Consider the following 17,171-nt stretch of genomic DNA (forward strand, 5'->3'; position numbering starts at 1 on the left):
AGGACAATTTACCAAAGGCGCATTTTCCTGTGTGAACTCTGAAAGTGACCTGCAACATGACCAACACAAGCAAAGCAAACTGTGTTGCCTCACAGTGTCAGCAGACTCATGACTTCCTTATCCCTCTGCAATGTGTGAGTTCCCTTCCCCCCAGAATGTTTGATAACAATTTGGGAGAAGTCCAGTAAGATTATCAGCCATTTGGCTTCATAGTTTTTAGTCACATGAAACAGAAGATTCCCAGAAAAGTTCTAAAATGGTGTTCATTGCTTCTAATCTTACCCCAATTTTGGAAAAAGAAGTTATGATCAACTAAATTCAGCAAAAGTACAAAAGCCTCACGTTCCAATGTTAATCAAATTGAAAATTTGTTGTGAAGACATTGAATGTGTGGCTGTTGTTGGCAGGCTGAAGTGTAATTTTTATTTATCTTGTACATATTATGTGTCTTGACCTACAGGCCATGTACTGCGTTTGCAGTCATACTTATCTTTCCTACTTGGTCCACAGAAAACTTGCCTAGGAACTAACGATGTCAGAATCTAAATGTGACCTAATTAGAAATAGAAATGCTAAAGGTATTTAGTCCCCACAATATATGTTTACTTAAATAAAGATGATGGTGAGGGGTTCTCTTCCCCTTTAATACATCTTCATTTCAGTGTGGAGCTTTCTGTGGTGGCGAGTAGCCTATCATTCCCCACCTAACTGGAAAGGACTCTGCTCACTCCTCATCTTCTAGACCTTTCTGTGAGCTCAGATGGATCACTGGCGTTTAAGTCCTGGATGACCAGCTTGCACGCAACTTTCCAGCAAAAAGGACCTTAGGGATTGAACAGTGTCTCTACTGCTGACTCATCAAAGTCCAGTCAAGTATAAAAATCAAGTTAGAAGCCACCTGGTACAGGGAGTAAAAAGTACCAGCAGGTAAAGTTTTCTGGAAAGTGTGTTCTCTTAATGACGGTAGAAATCTTAATCTTTCCCCAAAATGTCACTATTGAGCCTTGTAAGCATTATGACATAGGCTGTAACTGCTTCCTGTAAGGCAAGTGATTTTGAGCATGTCACGTGGTAAAGAGGAGGCTAAGGGATACTAAGAGTACTTATATCGGAGCTTACTTCTTTACTGTTTTACATAGAAACTTTCTTCTAAAATTCCTATTCCTCTACTTTCTTGCTGCCCAATAGTTTTACAGTCTAAGGATGTACAGCATCACATATTTTATCTGTGGATTAGTGGTTTTTCTTTCACCCAGGTGTGAACTTATTAAAGTCATCAAAAAACAAAAAGGTATTGGAAAGAAAGCTTTAGGGATAGCTGGCTGAAGTCCATGGCCTAAGTGATGTAGAGTAGGATTTGCCTTTGGAAAGATGTGAAACAGATGCTGAAGAAACTGCTCCGAAATGTTCTTTGACATCTGTGAAAAATCTTGACTTTCATCCTTAACCTCATGCTGTGGCCATGCCTCCTTGTATCAGCTGTGGCCATGCCTCCTTGTATCAGCGGCTCAGTTCAACACATCCGTTGAGCAACTGACAGATTCCCTAAGAAGAAAGACTCTTTCCGTACTTAGTCCCTGTTACAGTTTAAGGTAGCAACCTAGGGTGGTTATTTTAAAGTTCAAATAAATCATGATTATCTTTGGATAAAGGTTTCAGTTGTACATTGTGCTATGTAGTGAATTCCATAGCTGGAAAGATTTAATTAGCATCTGTGTTAATAGTCAAATGAGAGAGAGAGAGAGAGAGAGAGAGTGCATATGCACACTCGATGTTCTTTGTATCTATCTTGGAGGTTTTTAGTGTTTTTAGATAGTGGAGTAAATAGCAGAATTGGCTGCAATTCTACATATGTGAAGACAGAGAGTTGAATACTGAGAGATACTGAGAGAAAAATTCCCTTTTGTTTCCTTGTTTTTGATTTTCTTCTTGGCAAGTAAAAGCCGTTTCTTACAAAGCCAGTGATTGTCAGTCCTTGATGGTTCTTTGCTGTGTGCTTAATGGACAACATAGGCATCGGAGCCTCAGACGCTAACGTGAGTCTGGTAATGGAGGATGGACCTTCAAGACTTCTTTATGCCTTGTCATTGTTTGATTTACTGGCTGAGTGATGGAGTCATCATTTCATTCTATTAATGATTTATCGAATTTCTTCTCTCTTTCAGAGGATGTGCAGGGAAATGTAATCTTATCAAAAGCAGACAGGCCCATGGAGCTTATAGTGGAGCGAAGTGATGGACATTAGGGAGTCCTGTCATAAATCACAAGTGCACTGAGTAACAAAGGAAGAGGTGCACACTGCTATGTAGTGTGAAATAAAGAATTACACGTGGTCAGCACTGGTGACCGTGGCGCCTCTCAATAGTGCTTCCGTCAGCAAATGGAGAGGATGATAGAGGTGTTAACCAGCAGAAATGATGGAGGACAGGCACGCTGTGTGTGAGTCCTGTAGCAGTGTGGACACAGTGGACACAGTGGACACAGTGGACGCAGTGGACACAGTGGACACAGTGGACACAGGGTTTCATGGTACGCTTGGAGTGAGCTGGAGTCTTAAAGTGCCAAACTACCATCATGGACCTTAAAGCTTTTTATATTGACTGGAAGAGCAGAGTCCTTGTCTTGGCAAGAGCAAGTTTGAAGGTTTTTGGTATTATTACATTAAATATACGATAGAACAAAGATTTCTTTGTACCACTGAAACTCAATTAGAAAATAAAAATGTTTAAAGTCATAAGTGAAAGAGGACAGAATATATGCAACACGATAGAATTCCTGTTCCGAAGAAACCTTTCAGGCTGTGAAGTCAGAGGGAGTGTGTGTGTGTGTGTGTGTGTGTGTGTGTGTGTGTGTGTGCGTGCGTGCGCGCGCGTGTGTGTGTGTGTATGCGTGTGTGTATAAATGTGTATGAGCATGTGTGTGTGTGTGTATGTGTGTGTGTATGTGTGTGTGTATGTGTGTGTGTATAAATGTGTGTGAGCATGTGTGTGTGTGTGTGTGTGTGTGTGTTTCATTTGTTTAGGGACTTATAGGACTCTACAAATGATAGGTTGCTTAACAAGCTTTCCATAAATTGGTGATAATGTTTTTATTTCAAAACCGGGACACATACAAGACAATAATGATTTGAGGAAGCTTAATTCACCTGATCATGGCTCCCTCTCGGCCATCTTCACACCCACAGTGCCTGGCCTTACTTGTTTGCTTGCCTACACATTTCATTCATTTTTATAAGTCCAAATTTTTACAAAATGAGACATAAAATACACACAAATGTCCTTCCCACCCCCCTCTTTGCACGTAAGATGAAGTATGTCTAAATGTGTACATGCAGAAAGTTATGTATTATTGGAAATAGGGCAAGTTCTAAGTTTAATTCTATGATTTGTGTGGCCATTTGAATAGGTAAGTAAGGAAACGTAAAGGAATTTTCACTCAGTATCTCTCAGTATTCAACCTCCTTTCTATCTTCACATACATGGAATTGGGGCCAGTGCTGCTATTTACTCCACTATCTAAAAACAGGGAAAGTCTCCAAGATAGACCCAAAGAAAATGAAATTCTGTCTCTGTCTCTGTCTCTGTCTCTCTGTCTCTGTCTCTGTCTCTGTCTCCGTCTCCGTCTCTGTCTCCGTCTCTGTCTCCGTCTCCGTCTCCGTCTCCGTCTCCGTCTCCGTCTCTGTCTCTGTCTCTGTCTCTGTCTCCGTCTCCGTCTCTGTCTCTCTGTCTCTGTCTCTGTCTCCGTCTCCGTCTCTGTCTCCGTCTCCGTCTCCGTCTCTCTGTCTCTGTCTCTGTCTCTGTCTCCGTCTCTCTGTCTCTGTCTCTGTCTCTGTCTCCGTCTCTCTGTCTCTGTCTCTCTGTCTCTGTCTCTGTCTCTCTGTCTTTGTCTCTGTCTCTGTCTCTCTGTCTCTGTCTCTGTCTCCGTCTCTGTCTCCGTCTCCGTCTCTGTCTCTGTCTCTGTCTCTCTGTCTCTGTCTCCATCTCCATCTCTGTCTCTGTCTCTCTGTCTCTGTCTCTGTCTCTGTCTCTGTTTCTGTCTCTGTCTCCGTCTCTCTGTCTCTGTCTCTGTCTTTCTGTCTCTGTCTCCGTCTCTGTCTCTGTCTCTCTGTCTCTGTCTCTGTCTCTGTCTCTCTGTCTCCGTCTCCGTCTCTGTCTCTGTCTCTGTCTCTCTGTCTCCGTCTCCGTCTCCATCTCTGTCTCTCTGTCTCTGTCTCTGTCTCCGTCTCCGTCTCTGTCTCTGTCTCTCTGTCTCCGTCTCTGTCTCTGTCTCCGTCTCCGTCTCTGTCTCTGTCTTTGTCTCTGTCTCTCTGACAGGCTTGATCTTATATAGATCTTGTGCTGGTAACCATACATACTGTGAGTTCATGAATATGATAGTCATACCAAGTCCATAAGACAACATGGCACACATTCATACCCATCCTCTGGTTCTATGGTTTTTCCTACCTTCTCTGTTGTGGTCTCTGAACCTCAGTGTAGATGTAGAATTTATGTAGATGTCTTCTTAATGGCTGAGTGTTCAGTCTCTCATTCCAAGCACTTTGACCAGTTACAAATGTCCCCTATTACAGCAGAAAGGCATTTCCCTGATCAACCTGAGAGCACCCCAGGTCTATGGGTATAAATATTTCAAAAGCTATTTGACAATGTGATGGTCGCCTGCTTTTCCTATCATTAATTCCTTTAATGTGTTAACATCTTTTATCATTATAGTACATTTGTCGCAGCTGATGAACCAATCATTCATATAGTTCAGTTTGCATGACACATGGCGTCTTGTGTTTCTTCTTCGTGTTATACAATCTGATTTCTGGAAAATGTCTAGTAACTACCACACCTGCCTTATACAAAATATTTTTTTTTTAATCCTAAACATCCACTGCCCCCTATTTGTCCACATGATCTTCCTTTGCTCTGTGCACAGATGTCTGGTAAGTCATACTTTTAAAATTTCACAGAATTTGCTTGAGTGGCATCATACATATGTAACTTTTCAGAGTGTTTTCTTTAACTTAGCGGCACATACAAGTTTTTCCCAGCCTTTTCCCAGCTTAGGATCTTACTTCATCACACTGCAATGTAGTAGTTTCTACCAAAATTTTACTTTTTTTTTTTAATTGAAAGTCTTCTAGTGGCTTTCAAATTTTAGAAATTGGGGGAAAAAAGTGGATGTAAATATTTATGCACAATCGGTTATAGGCTAATACATTTCAATTAATCTGTATAAACTTTTTGAGTCATATTTTAAGATTTGTATAATATATATCTCAACTACCTCTCTTCCTAATTATATGAAATACCTTATGTTTGAACAACAACAACAACAAAATAAGCGAACGTTGCCATGGCTCTCCAGCTCTACCAGCAGATTTCGCCGGCATTTTAAAGGTGATCATTCTACTTGGCCTTTTGTACTGTGTCCTTGATTATTTCTTAAATTTCAATTTCCTAATCATGTGTTGTACTGAGCTACATTTTGTTTGCTTTTTTTTGCCATCTGTATGTCTCTTGGTACAATGCTTGAGCCAGTGCGTGCGTGCGTGTGTGCGTGCGTGCCTGCACGCACACGTGTGTGTGTGTGTGTGTGTGTGTGTGTGTGTGTGTGTCATATTTTCACCTTTTCTTTTTCTTGCAATACTATTTATTATGACAATTTTATACTTGTATGTAACACATTTTGAACACTCTCTTTAGAGTCCTTCTTCATTTCTCTTTGACACCTGTCAGCCTCTCTTCTCTGCAAGTCCCTCCTCAACTTCCCTTCCTATTGGCTTTGCTTTTTGGTTCATTGTGTTTTATGGGTTTGAGGCTGTTTATTGGTGGGATCCCCGATTGCTACTCTACTTTAGATCTTTCAGTTGACAATAGTTCAGCAGGTGTAGTCAACGCCTTATTGATTCATTTTTCACGATTATGCCACTGTTATTATATCCATTTGTCTACAGGCCCAAATGTAGGCTCAGCCATATCTGCAGTGAGTCCCTATCTTACTGCTCTTACTTTCCTTCTGGCTCCTCTTCCAAGATATTTCCCAAGGCTTAAGTGGCATGACTACATAGGCTTCTTCATAGCAGAAGTTCAGGGTTGGTACTATAAATAAACCTGGTCAAAACCAGCTGCTTAGGAAGTCCCAGGTCTGAGAGGGAGTTACTCCTGTTGTTTAACTAAATTGACAAGATCACGTTGCTTTGTACCCCTCATGAAAAAGTGACTGATTACTCCCATAAAAATCATGCCACTATTTTGTAAGTGGTTGAACTTTATCTCAGAGGTTAGTGGAATAGTTTGTCGAGATCACAGGGAGCTTAGAACACTGATATCTTTCACCCCTACCACCTTCTGTATTGTGGGACACCACAATGAACGCTAGCTAGGGTGGAACAAGCGTCTGTGTCATCTCTGCCCTGATTCCCTCCGTGTTTTGCAGTTAAGGCATGTGATGTCTTTACCAATAGCGTCTCATAATCTATTTTTAGGTGAATAACCAACATGAATGATAGAATCCTGTATTACTCTCTAGAGCCTGACCGAACAATTTATAAGAGGTTATTCCCTACCTCACACTTTAAATCATATATATGTATATATGGTTCAATATGTGTTGAAATTACGTTATAAGGCAGCATGTTTCTTCTGTATCACACTTTTCATCAACTCTTTGTTTGGTTCACGCTCTCCTTGTCCTTTCCTACTTCTTATGCGTATCCACTCACTACTTAAATCCTTCCACCACCAGGATTTTTTCTCTACTTCCATATAACCTTTATTAAACTCTATCTTCTCGCTTAAGGTAAACCGCCTATGTATGATGGCATCTACAAGCACTCCAAGTTAAATACACATAGCTGTTAATTCAAAGCAAGGATCCCAGCTCTAAAGCAGCAGTGATCATTGATGAGCAGGGATCCATGTCTGCAGCAGGATACAGAGTGCTTTGCGTATTTTCCAGGCAGTGGAATAGCTGAGTCATGCAGTTGTTCCATTTCTAGCTTTAAATAACTATTTTAAATGTATGTATGTGTGTATGGCCATGTATGCATATGCACATGTTTGGGGTGCTTGTAGAGGACAGAGTTGCAGCATTTTCCTAGAACTGGATTTACAGGAAGTTGTAACCTTCCAGACACAGGTGCCAGAAACCAAACTCAAGTCCTTTACAAGAGCAAAACTAGCTCCTGAACACTGAGACATTTATCCAGCCTGTTTTTTCGATATTGTTTCTTAGGAATCTTCACAATTGCTACCACAGTGGCTGCTCAGGTTTATACTCTCATCAGTAGTGAAAGAAAGCACTTATACCCACATCCTCTTCCCTGACTTCATTATTTTCCTTGATATTAGCTAGTCTGACTGGTATATATGTATTATCTAACTTTCCTAATTTTATTGCCCTGATAGCTAACAATGTTGAGTACTGTCGACAAATGTTTATTAGACATTTGTTTTTTTCTTTTGAGAACTTTCTATTCATTTCTATTGTCCATTTGTGATTGGGTTGATGTGTTTTATATTTTATATTTTAATTCTTTGCATTCTTTAGATATTAACTCTCTCAGCTGTATTACCTTTATGTAGAATACCTCTTCATTTGATTGACTTTTTTTTCTGTGTGTACAGGTATATTATCTTTTTTTCTATTTATTCTCTTTTTTATTTTCTTTTTATTAATTTATTCAGATTACATCTAAATTTTTATCCCCTTGCTTGTCTCCTCCCATTCCTCCCTCCCTCCCTCTTTCACGCTATTCCCATCCCCTAGGTCTGTGACAGAAGAGGACCTCCTCCCCCACCATATGGTCACAGCCTATCAAGTCTCATCTTGGTAGCCTTCCTATTCTTTCTCCGAATGCCACCAGGCCTCCTCACCAAGGGGAAGTGGTCAAATATAGGGCACCAGAGTTCATGTCAGAGGCAGTCCTCACTCTCCACATGACTGTGGAAAATGTCATATAGGAGTATTGTCATAAAAACATTTTAGAGCCGGGCGTGGTGGCGCATGCCTTTAATCCCAGCACTCGGGAGGCAGAGGCAGGCGGATCGCTGTGAGTTCGAGGCCAGCCTGGTCTACAAAGTGAGTCCAGGATGACCAAGGCTACACAGAGAAACCCTGTCTCGAAAAAAAAAAAAAAACAAAAAAAACAAAAAACAACAACAAAAAAAAACATTTTAGTCTGTTTACTTATTCCTTTAATTATGTGAGTCCATGTTTGGTGTGTGTGTGTGTGTGTGTGTGTGTGTGTGTGTGTGTGTGTGTGAGTGTGCATGCAAGCATAGGCCACAGTGTGCATGTAGAGGTCCTGGATCTGTGACAAGTGCCTTTACTAGGTGAGCCATCGTGTTAGCCCTGAGAAAAAGCCTTTTAGTTCCACAAGATTCCATTTGTCAGCTGTTGGTGTTACTTCTTGAGTGGCTAATGTCTTACTTAGAAACTTTTTCCCAGGGCCTATCTTATAATATACTCTCTACCTTTTCTTCTGGAAGTTTCTGGCTTCACATTAAGACCTTTGATCCATTTGAAGTTCATTTGCGTGTGCACAGATAATGTTGAGTTTTCCCTCCCATGTGTAATGCAGCTTTTCCCTCAGCTTCCTTTCTGAAGATGCTTTCTCTTAAGTGCATATAATTGGCATCTCTTCAAAAAGCATGTGTGCATAATTGTGTGGATTTACATTTGCATCTTATGCTTTTTTCCCACTAAGCCTCATCTATGTTTTTGTGCCAGTACGGTACTGTTTTATTTGATGGCTCTGTGACAGGACTTCCCACCTGGAATGGTAATACAAACTGAATTACTCTTTTTGCTCAAGATTATTTTTGCCATCTGGGGACTTTTTTTTTTTTTTGCTTTTATATTAATTTAAGAAATAGCACTTAGTATTTTAAAATACTTCTTGTGGTTGAGTTGTAATTGATTTAATTGATTGGTAAGAGTTTCTTTTTGTATTTATTTGCTTTTTTGAATAAATAGTCTTTTATTCTATCTGAATTTTCAAATATTTTCTCCTGTGGCTTGTTTTTGGATTCTCTTACTAGTATTTTTCATAGAGCATACTTACTAATTGTAATGAAATTTAATGTAATTTTTTTTTATTCTGGATAGTGCTTTTTAGGTAGTTGTATCTAATAATGTCATGTCAAAGGTTATCTAACTATTTTCCTTTCTTTCAGGAACTTAAACTTTTAAGATTTTACCTGTACATACATGATTTGTTTTATTTGATTTTTTTTAAATTAAGGTTTTAATTTTAATAAAGTTTTTATTCAGCTGTTACCTAATCAGCATGGATGTTTCTGGCTCATGATTCAAACTCTCACCAATTCTGTGTTATTGATATGATAATATTAATGTAGCGATAAGCTTAGGCATGAATATTTAACTACTTCTGATCTGTTTGTTTTTATGATATACAAGTGGCTTCCATTTATATGAGATAACTAGTAGCCATGTTTCCATCATGCTAAATTTCAATGTTGTTTTGACACAGCAGGCAAAAAAAAAATAGTCAATTAAATTATTCTAGTGATATTCTTCTGCACTCATAGACCACAGTCTAGCATAATCATCACCAACAATGCTTTATCCACCAACTGATAGAAACATATACAAAGACCTACAGCCAACGTTAGGTGGAGCTCGGGAAACCCTGCAGAAGATGGGGAGGTAAAATTGTAGGAGCGAGAGGGGTCAAAGACAGCACAAGAACACAAGGCAGGGGCAAACCGAACTGAAGCAACAATCAGGAAGTCTGTGTGGGTCTGAACTAGGTCCTCTGATATGTGTATGGTTGTGTGTCTGGGTGTTCTTGTGGGACTCTTAACAGTGGGAGTGGGGTGTCTCTGACTCTTTCTCTCTTCCTTGGGGCCCGCTTTCTCCTACTGGGTTGCCTTGTTCAGCCTTGATATGAGAGTTTGTTCCCAGTCTTGTGGTCATGTGTTATGCCTTGTTCAGTAGATATCCCTGGGAGTCCTGCTCTGCTCTGAACGGAGACAGAGGAGGGAGAGACCTACTCCCAGGTTGTTACAACCATATAAATGTGCCTTCCATTTTCAAAAAACTTCTTCCTTCTTACAATGTTTCGATTTAGTTCTTCTCCATCTCTGTCTTTTCTGCCTGATAGTAATCTGTATTCATTGTTTTTTGTTTGTTTGTTTGTATTTACTTGTTACCTTAGGAGCTTTTTATTAGCTCATTTGTAAGAATTATACAGTAATTTTCATTCAAAGAAATGAAATGGACTAAGCAAGCAAACATAAAATTATGCTCTCTCACTATAAAAGATGGCAAGAAACAGTCACAAAAGACAAAATACTCAAGGCTGTTTATTTGCGTTTGGCTGGTTTCCATCCCATTGCTTACATCACTAAAGGATCTAAAGTTTAAGGAATAGAAACTAGCAGGCCATTTTTTCATCTACAATGATTACACTTTAAACAATGTACCAGGTAGTAATGATGACACAAGCCCCGCCCACATGTGACCCTGAGTGTCAGGGCTTGTTCCAGTGGCCTGGGCTTGTGCTGCCTGGGAACTGGCAGCAAGTGTCTCCCCAGCCTTCTTGTATCTTGTGTCTTGTGTCTGTGAGCAGATCTCCCCGTTCCACATTGCATATACCTTTCCAAGTTGCTCTCCTGACCACTGAGGTGAGACAACAGAATCTTACCATGTGTTCTTTCTTCAAACTTTGGAGTATTGGCTTTTGTTCCAAGCAGGTGAGCCTGCCCCTCCCCCACCAGCTGCCCCTGGAAGCACTTGGCACTCACTCTCTTCAGAAAGGGTCATGACTGGGTGAGGTAGGGGCCTGCCCTTTGCCTGCAGCCTTCAGTGGGCAGAGGCACAAAGTGCTGTCAACCCCCTACAAACAATGAACAGCCTCTTATCCCGCCATCTGGCTTAGGGTCACAGCGCTGCTGCTGCTGCTGCTGGTGGTGGTGGTGGTGGAGTCAGGTGCCAGTGGGTCTCACCTCAGTGGTCATGAGAGCAACTTGGAAAGGTATATGCATCCACTGTTTTATGTACCCAGTTGCAGGCAGGTTTCCCAGCTTCAGCTCTCTAACCCTTAAGAGACCAGCCTGACTCCTTGCATTACAATTTTTGAGAATATTTCGAAAGTATTTTTCAACATTTCCTTTTACCTAAGCATTAAAAAAAACAAAAACAAAAACAGAAACATTTCACCAGCTTCTCAGTTTTTATCTGACTTCCTTACACTGGAAGGAAAAAAAGGGGAAGGAGCTTCGTTCAGTTGTAATGCATCTCTCCTAAGGCTTGTGTGATTGGATGCCATGGTGACAAGCATCAAGGAAACACTTAGCATTAATGATGCGTTCTGTTGACCTGATAAAGCCATGCACTTAGAGTTCCTGTAGCTTCCTGATTAAATTGTTACCTCGCACAGAAGCACTTTTCTGGCATAAGCAAACAAACCGCATATGAAAATGCTAAGATTCATTTTAATTGATGTAACAAATGATTATATTTGTGCTGATTTTGTTAGGTTATTTTAAATCAAATCACAAAATGGAAAATTAAAATAGATGGATTAATAGATAGATCATGATACTTTTTGTATTTAGAAAACTATGCTTTGAATCATTGTTCTACAGGGTCCTACACAAATATCTATGCTTTTAAAAAGGACCTTTAATGGTATACGTTTATTTTTATTTTTGAAAAATTGTTTTTTTATATCGTAACTGCAGTTTCTTCTCCCTTTGTCTCCTTCCAATCCGTTTGCCTGTCATTTTTCCTTTTCCCCCCTCCTCATCCACTCCTCCCTGTTTCTATTGAGATAAGACCAGGCCTCTTGTGGATATCAACCAAACATGGCATAAGAAGTTGAAGTAAAACTAGGCGTCTCTCTGGCGCCTCACATTTGACCATGTCCCCTGGATGGGGAGGCTTGGTGGCACTCAGAGGAAGGATAGCAGGCTACCAAGAAGAGACTTGATACCCTATGAGCATATACAGGGGGAGGAAGTCCCCCTCAGGAACAGTCATAGGGGAGGGGAGTAAGGGGAAAATGGGAGGGAGGGAGGAATGGGAAGATACAAGGGATGGGATAACCAATGAGATGTAATATGAATAAATTAATAAAATTTAAAAAAGGTTCATAAAAATTAAAAAAAAATAAAACAAAAGAAGAAAAAAAGAAAGAAAGGAAGAAAGAAAAAAAAGAAAAAAAAACCTAGACATCTCTCCCTTGTATTAAGGCTGGACAAGGCAACCCAGTATGAGGAAAAGGGTCCCCAAAGGCAGCAAAAAAGCAGAGACAGCATCTGTTCCCACTGTTTGGATCTCACAAGAAGACCAAGCTACAAAATTGTAACATATATTCAGAGGCTTAGGTTAATCGCATGCAGACTTTGCCTGTGGGTTCAGTCTCTGTGAGGCCCTAATGGCTCAGAATAGTTGATTCTGTAGTTTTTCTTGTTATCCCTTGGCCCCTGTCGCTCCTAAAATCCTCAGTCCCCATCTGCAAAATTCCTGAGCTCAGCCTGTCGTTGGGCTGTGGGTCTCTGCGTCTGCTTCCATAAGGTGCTGTATGATGCCTCTCTGATGACAAGTGGCCTAGGCACAAATCTATAAATACAGCTGAATATCATTAGGTGTTATTTCTTTGACTTTTTTTTGCGAGTCATGCTTGGTTCTGCAATATGCTATAATATTTTAATGAGCTTTACTTTTTAAAATTGTGTACAGAAGGAATTAGCAATTTGAAGTTGTTTTGCTATATTCTTTGCTATTCATTTAAAGTTATGCAATTTGTCTGTAGTGTCATTTGACCTATTTCCTTTCCAGTGTGCATCTAGTTCAATTTCCCCTGCCTTCCACTTCATCCCTCATATCCCTCATCAGAGTCTTTTTTATTTGTTTGTTTTTTGTTGTTTTTATACTTATGTGTTATGCTTTATTACTTCACAAAAAGTTCCATTCACTTAAATTTTTCACTGAAAATAATTTTTCAAACCATATATTCTTTTTTTTAAAAAAAGATTTTGTTTATTGATTGTATATGAGTACTCTATTTGCTTATACACCTATATGCCAGAAGAGGACATTATATCACATTATAGATGGTTGTGAGCCACCATGCGGTTGCTGGGAATTGGACTCAGGACCTCTGGAAGAGCAGCCAGTGCTCTTAACCTCTGAGCCATCTCTCCAGTCCCTGTATATTCTTATTATGTTTCCCCTTGTCCATTTCCTCCCTTACCCTCTTCCCATGACAACCCATCAGACGCCACACCTTTTTGCCATCTCTCGTTAGAAAACAGGCAATAAAAACAAACCAGAGGGAGGAATGGGAGGAAACAAGGGATGGAATAACCGTTGAGATGTAATATGAATAAATCAATAAAATTGTAAAAAACCAAACAAACAAAAAACAAACCAGAATAAAAGCAAAGAAAAACAAAAGAAATGCATGCACAGACACACACTCAGAATTTCATTTATAGCTAAAGATTTAACGTAGCTACAAAAATTATTATTATTTTTAAATATTTTCATGTTTTGTACTACAATTCAGAGCCAATATAGGCTTGGCTGCTACAAACATTGCTTAGACAGCTGATCTTAAGAATTCTTGTAATGATTATATTAAAACAAACATGATATTTACAAGGAGAGAGGTTCATTATCCTGGTAGTGGTGACCATTATTTAATTTCTACATGATTTAAGGCATCAAGTTATGTAGATGAAATATATGCAAGTTTTGTCAATAATCCCTTACTAATGTTAAGAAATAAAAATCAAATTAGCTGAACGCACAATTAGCATCCTTTCATGTTGAATTCAATGATGGTTTTTGTAGATGATTAGGGCACTAGAAGCTTAAAATATGAAGAATCTTCATACATTTTGTAAAAAATAGCATAATAGCATCATATGGTAAAGAAAATAGTCTTGCCCCAACCTCTGAAGTCTTTTTTTCATCTTTCACAAGAGACTACATTACATATTAATTTAAAGAAGTTCCACACTGTGTTTGGAAAGAATTAGGTGGCATCAAATACTGTGTCTTATCTGTGTGAATTTGGAAATATTTTACTCATCTATGAATCAAGGTTCATAGTCAATGACATCTTACTGCTAAGGTTCTGCTATGTGCACAAATCGTTAAAGGCAGAAAGGACATCAAACGTGTCCCTATACTGCATCCCTCCTATACTGCATCCCTTCTATACTGCATCCCTTCTATACTGCATCCCTTCTATACTGCATCCCTTCTATACTGCATCCCTTCTATACTGCATCCCTTCTATACTGCATCCCTTCTATACTGCATCCCTTCTATACTGCATCCCTTCTACACTGCATCCCTCCTATACTGCATCCCTTCTATACTGCATTCCTCCTATACTGCATCCCTTCTATACTGCATCCCTTCTACACTGCATCCCTCCTATACTGCATCCCTTCTATACTGCATCCCTTCTATACTGCATCCCTTCTATACTGCATCCCTTCTATACTGCATCCCTTCTATATTGCATCCCTTCCATACTGCATCCCTTCTATACTGCATCCCTTCTATACTGCATCCTTTCTATACTGCATCCCTTCTATACTGCATCCCTTCTATACTGCATCCCTTCTATACTGCATCCCTCCTATACTGCATCCCTTCTATACTGCATCCCTTCTATACTGCATCCCTCCTATACTGCATCCCTTCTATACTGCATCCCTTCTATATTGCATCTCTTCTATACTGCATCCCTTCTATACTGCATCCCTCCTATATTGCATCCCTTCTATACTGCATCCCTTCTATACTGCATCCCTCCTATACTGCATCCCTTCTATACTGCATCCCTTCTATACTGCATCCCTCCTATACTGCATCCCTTCTATACTGCATCCCTCCTATACTGCATCCCTTCTATACTGCATCCCTTCTATACTGCATCCCTCCTATACTGCATCCCTTCTATACTGCATCCCTTCTATATTGCATCCCTTCTATACTGCATCCCTTCTATACTGCATCCCTTCTATATTGCATCCCTTCTATACTGCATCCCTTCTATACTGCATCCCTTCTATATTGCATCCCTTCTATACTGCATCCCTTCTATACTGCATCCCTCCTATACTGCATCCCTTCTATACTGCATCCCTCCCATACTGCATCCCTTCTATATTGCATCCCTTCTATATTGCATCCCTTCTATATTGCATCCCTTCTATACTGCATCCCTTCTATACTGCATCCCTTCTATACTGCATCCCTTCTATATTGCATCCCTTCTATATTGCATCCCTTCTATACTGCATCCCTCCTATACTGCATCCCTTCTATACTGCATCCCTTCTATACTGCATCCCTTCTATACTGCATCCCTTCTATATTGCATCCCTTCTATACTGCATCCCTCCTATACTGCATCCCTTCTATATTGCATCCCTTCTATACTGCATCCCTTCTATACTGCATCCCTTCTATACTGCATCCCTTCTATACTGCATCTCTTCTATACTGCATCCCTTCTATACTGCATCCCTCCTATACTGCATCCCTCCTATACTGCATCCCTTCTATACTGCATCCCTTCTATACTGCATCCCTTCTATATTGCATCCCTTCTATACTGCATCCCTCCTATACTGCATCCCTTCTATATTGCATCCCTTCTATACTGCATCCCTTCTATACTGCATCCCTTCTATACTGCATCCCTTCTATACTGCATCCCTTCTATACTGCATCCCTTCTATACTGCATCCCTCCTATACTGCATCCCTCCTATACTGCATCCCTTCTATACTGCATCCCTCCTATACTGCATCCCTTCTATACTGCATCCCTTCTATACTGCATCCCTTCTATACTGCATCCCTTCTATACTGCATCTCTTCTATACTGCATCCCTCCTATACTGCATCCCTCCTATACTGCATCCCTCCTATACTGCATCCCTTCTATACTGCATCCCTTCTATACTGCATCCCTTCTATATTGCATCCCTCCTATACTGCATCCCTTCTATACTGCATCCCTTCTATACTGCATCCCTTCTATACTGCATCCCTTCTATACTGCATCCCTTCTATACTGCATCCCTTCTATACTGCATCCCTTCTATACTGCATCCCTCCTATACTGCATCCCTCCTATACTGCATCCCTCCTATACTGGATCCCTTCTATACTGCATCCCTTCTATACTGCATCCCTTCTATATTGCATCCCTCCTATACTGCATCCCTTCTATACTGCATCCCTTCTATACTGCATCCCTTCTATACTGCATCCCTTCTATATTGCATCCCTTCTATACTGCATCCCTTCTATACTGCATCCCTTCTATACTGCATCCCTTCTATACTGCATCCCTCCTATACTGCATCCCTCCCATACTGCATCCCTTCTATATTGCATCCCTTCTATATTGCATCCCTTCTATATTGCATCCCTTCTATATTGTATCCCTTCTATACTGCATCCCTTCTATACTGCATCCCTTCTATACTGCATCCCTTCTATACTGCATCCCTTCTATATTGCATCCCTTCTATACTGCATCCCTTCTATACTGCATCCCTTCTATACTGCATCCCTCCTATACTGCATCCCTTCTATACTGCATCCCTTCTATACTGCATCCCTCCTATACTGCATCCCTTCTATACTGCATCCCTTCTATACTGCATCCCTAGGAGATAGCTCTTGCCGATATCTAAACGTTAAGAAGCTGTTCGCTCTTTATACTTAACTAAAAATAGTGTTAGGTCTATAAATTCTTAGTATTTATGATGATTTTTCCTCAAGGATTCCACAGAGAAATCTCCATTAACTTTAGTTAAGTGTTTAAGGGTTGAATTTAAAGGAGCAATATGCTTTCCTTCCTCTCCTGGCTGCACTCCTGGCCGTTTGAAAAATACTCAAAATTTAACCGTCTCTCTCCTAGTAGACTCCAGGCTAATCGAGACAATTCATTAGTAAAGTACTGTGGCCACTTTTCTCCAGATGGCTTCAATTTTTCCTTCAGCAATGTCTATATTTTAATAAGAACCTTATGGAAATCTCAGGAAAGACTACTATACCAGCCTGAACGACATTGGTGTAAATAAAAATGTGCAGTGAGAGAAGGAAAAGTGGAAACAGGGGTCGTTGCAACTTATTTTGCCCCTGCAAGTATGGATTTTGTGGTTTCTTAGAGCATTT

The 17,171-nt window shown here is 40.1% G+C and overlaps 1 protein-coding gene across 2 annotated transcripts in view; it reads left to right on the forward strand.

Moving 5' to 3' along the window:
- KCTD8 (potassium channel tetramerization domain containing 8) overlaps positions 1-17,171 on the forward strand; it is a 215,760-nt gene that overhangs the window by 49,291 nt on the left and 149,298 nt on the right. The window contains exon 2 of one of the 2 annotated variants that reach the window (XM_084799685.1): positions 2,166-2,545. The exons of the other annotated variant lie outside the window; for it this stretch is intronic. Coding sequence (XP_084655811.1) covers positions 2,166-2,245 — 80 coding nt within the window. The 3' untranslated portion in view covers positions 2,246-2,545. Of the gene's footprint in view, positions 1-2,165; positions 2,546-17,171 lie in introns of those variants that run through there. 2 annotated transcript variants of the gene reach the window in all.

This window comes from Acomys minous (assembly GCF_964271855.1).
Source record: "Acomys minous genome assembly, chromosome: 10".
In the NCBI taxonomy this organism is placed as follows: Eukaryota; Metazoa; Chordata; class Mammalia; order Rodentia; family Muridae; genus Acomys; species Acomys minous.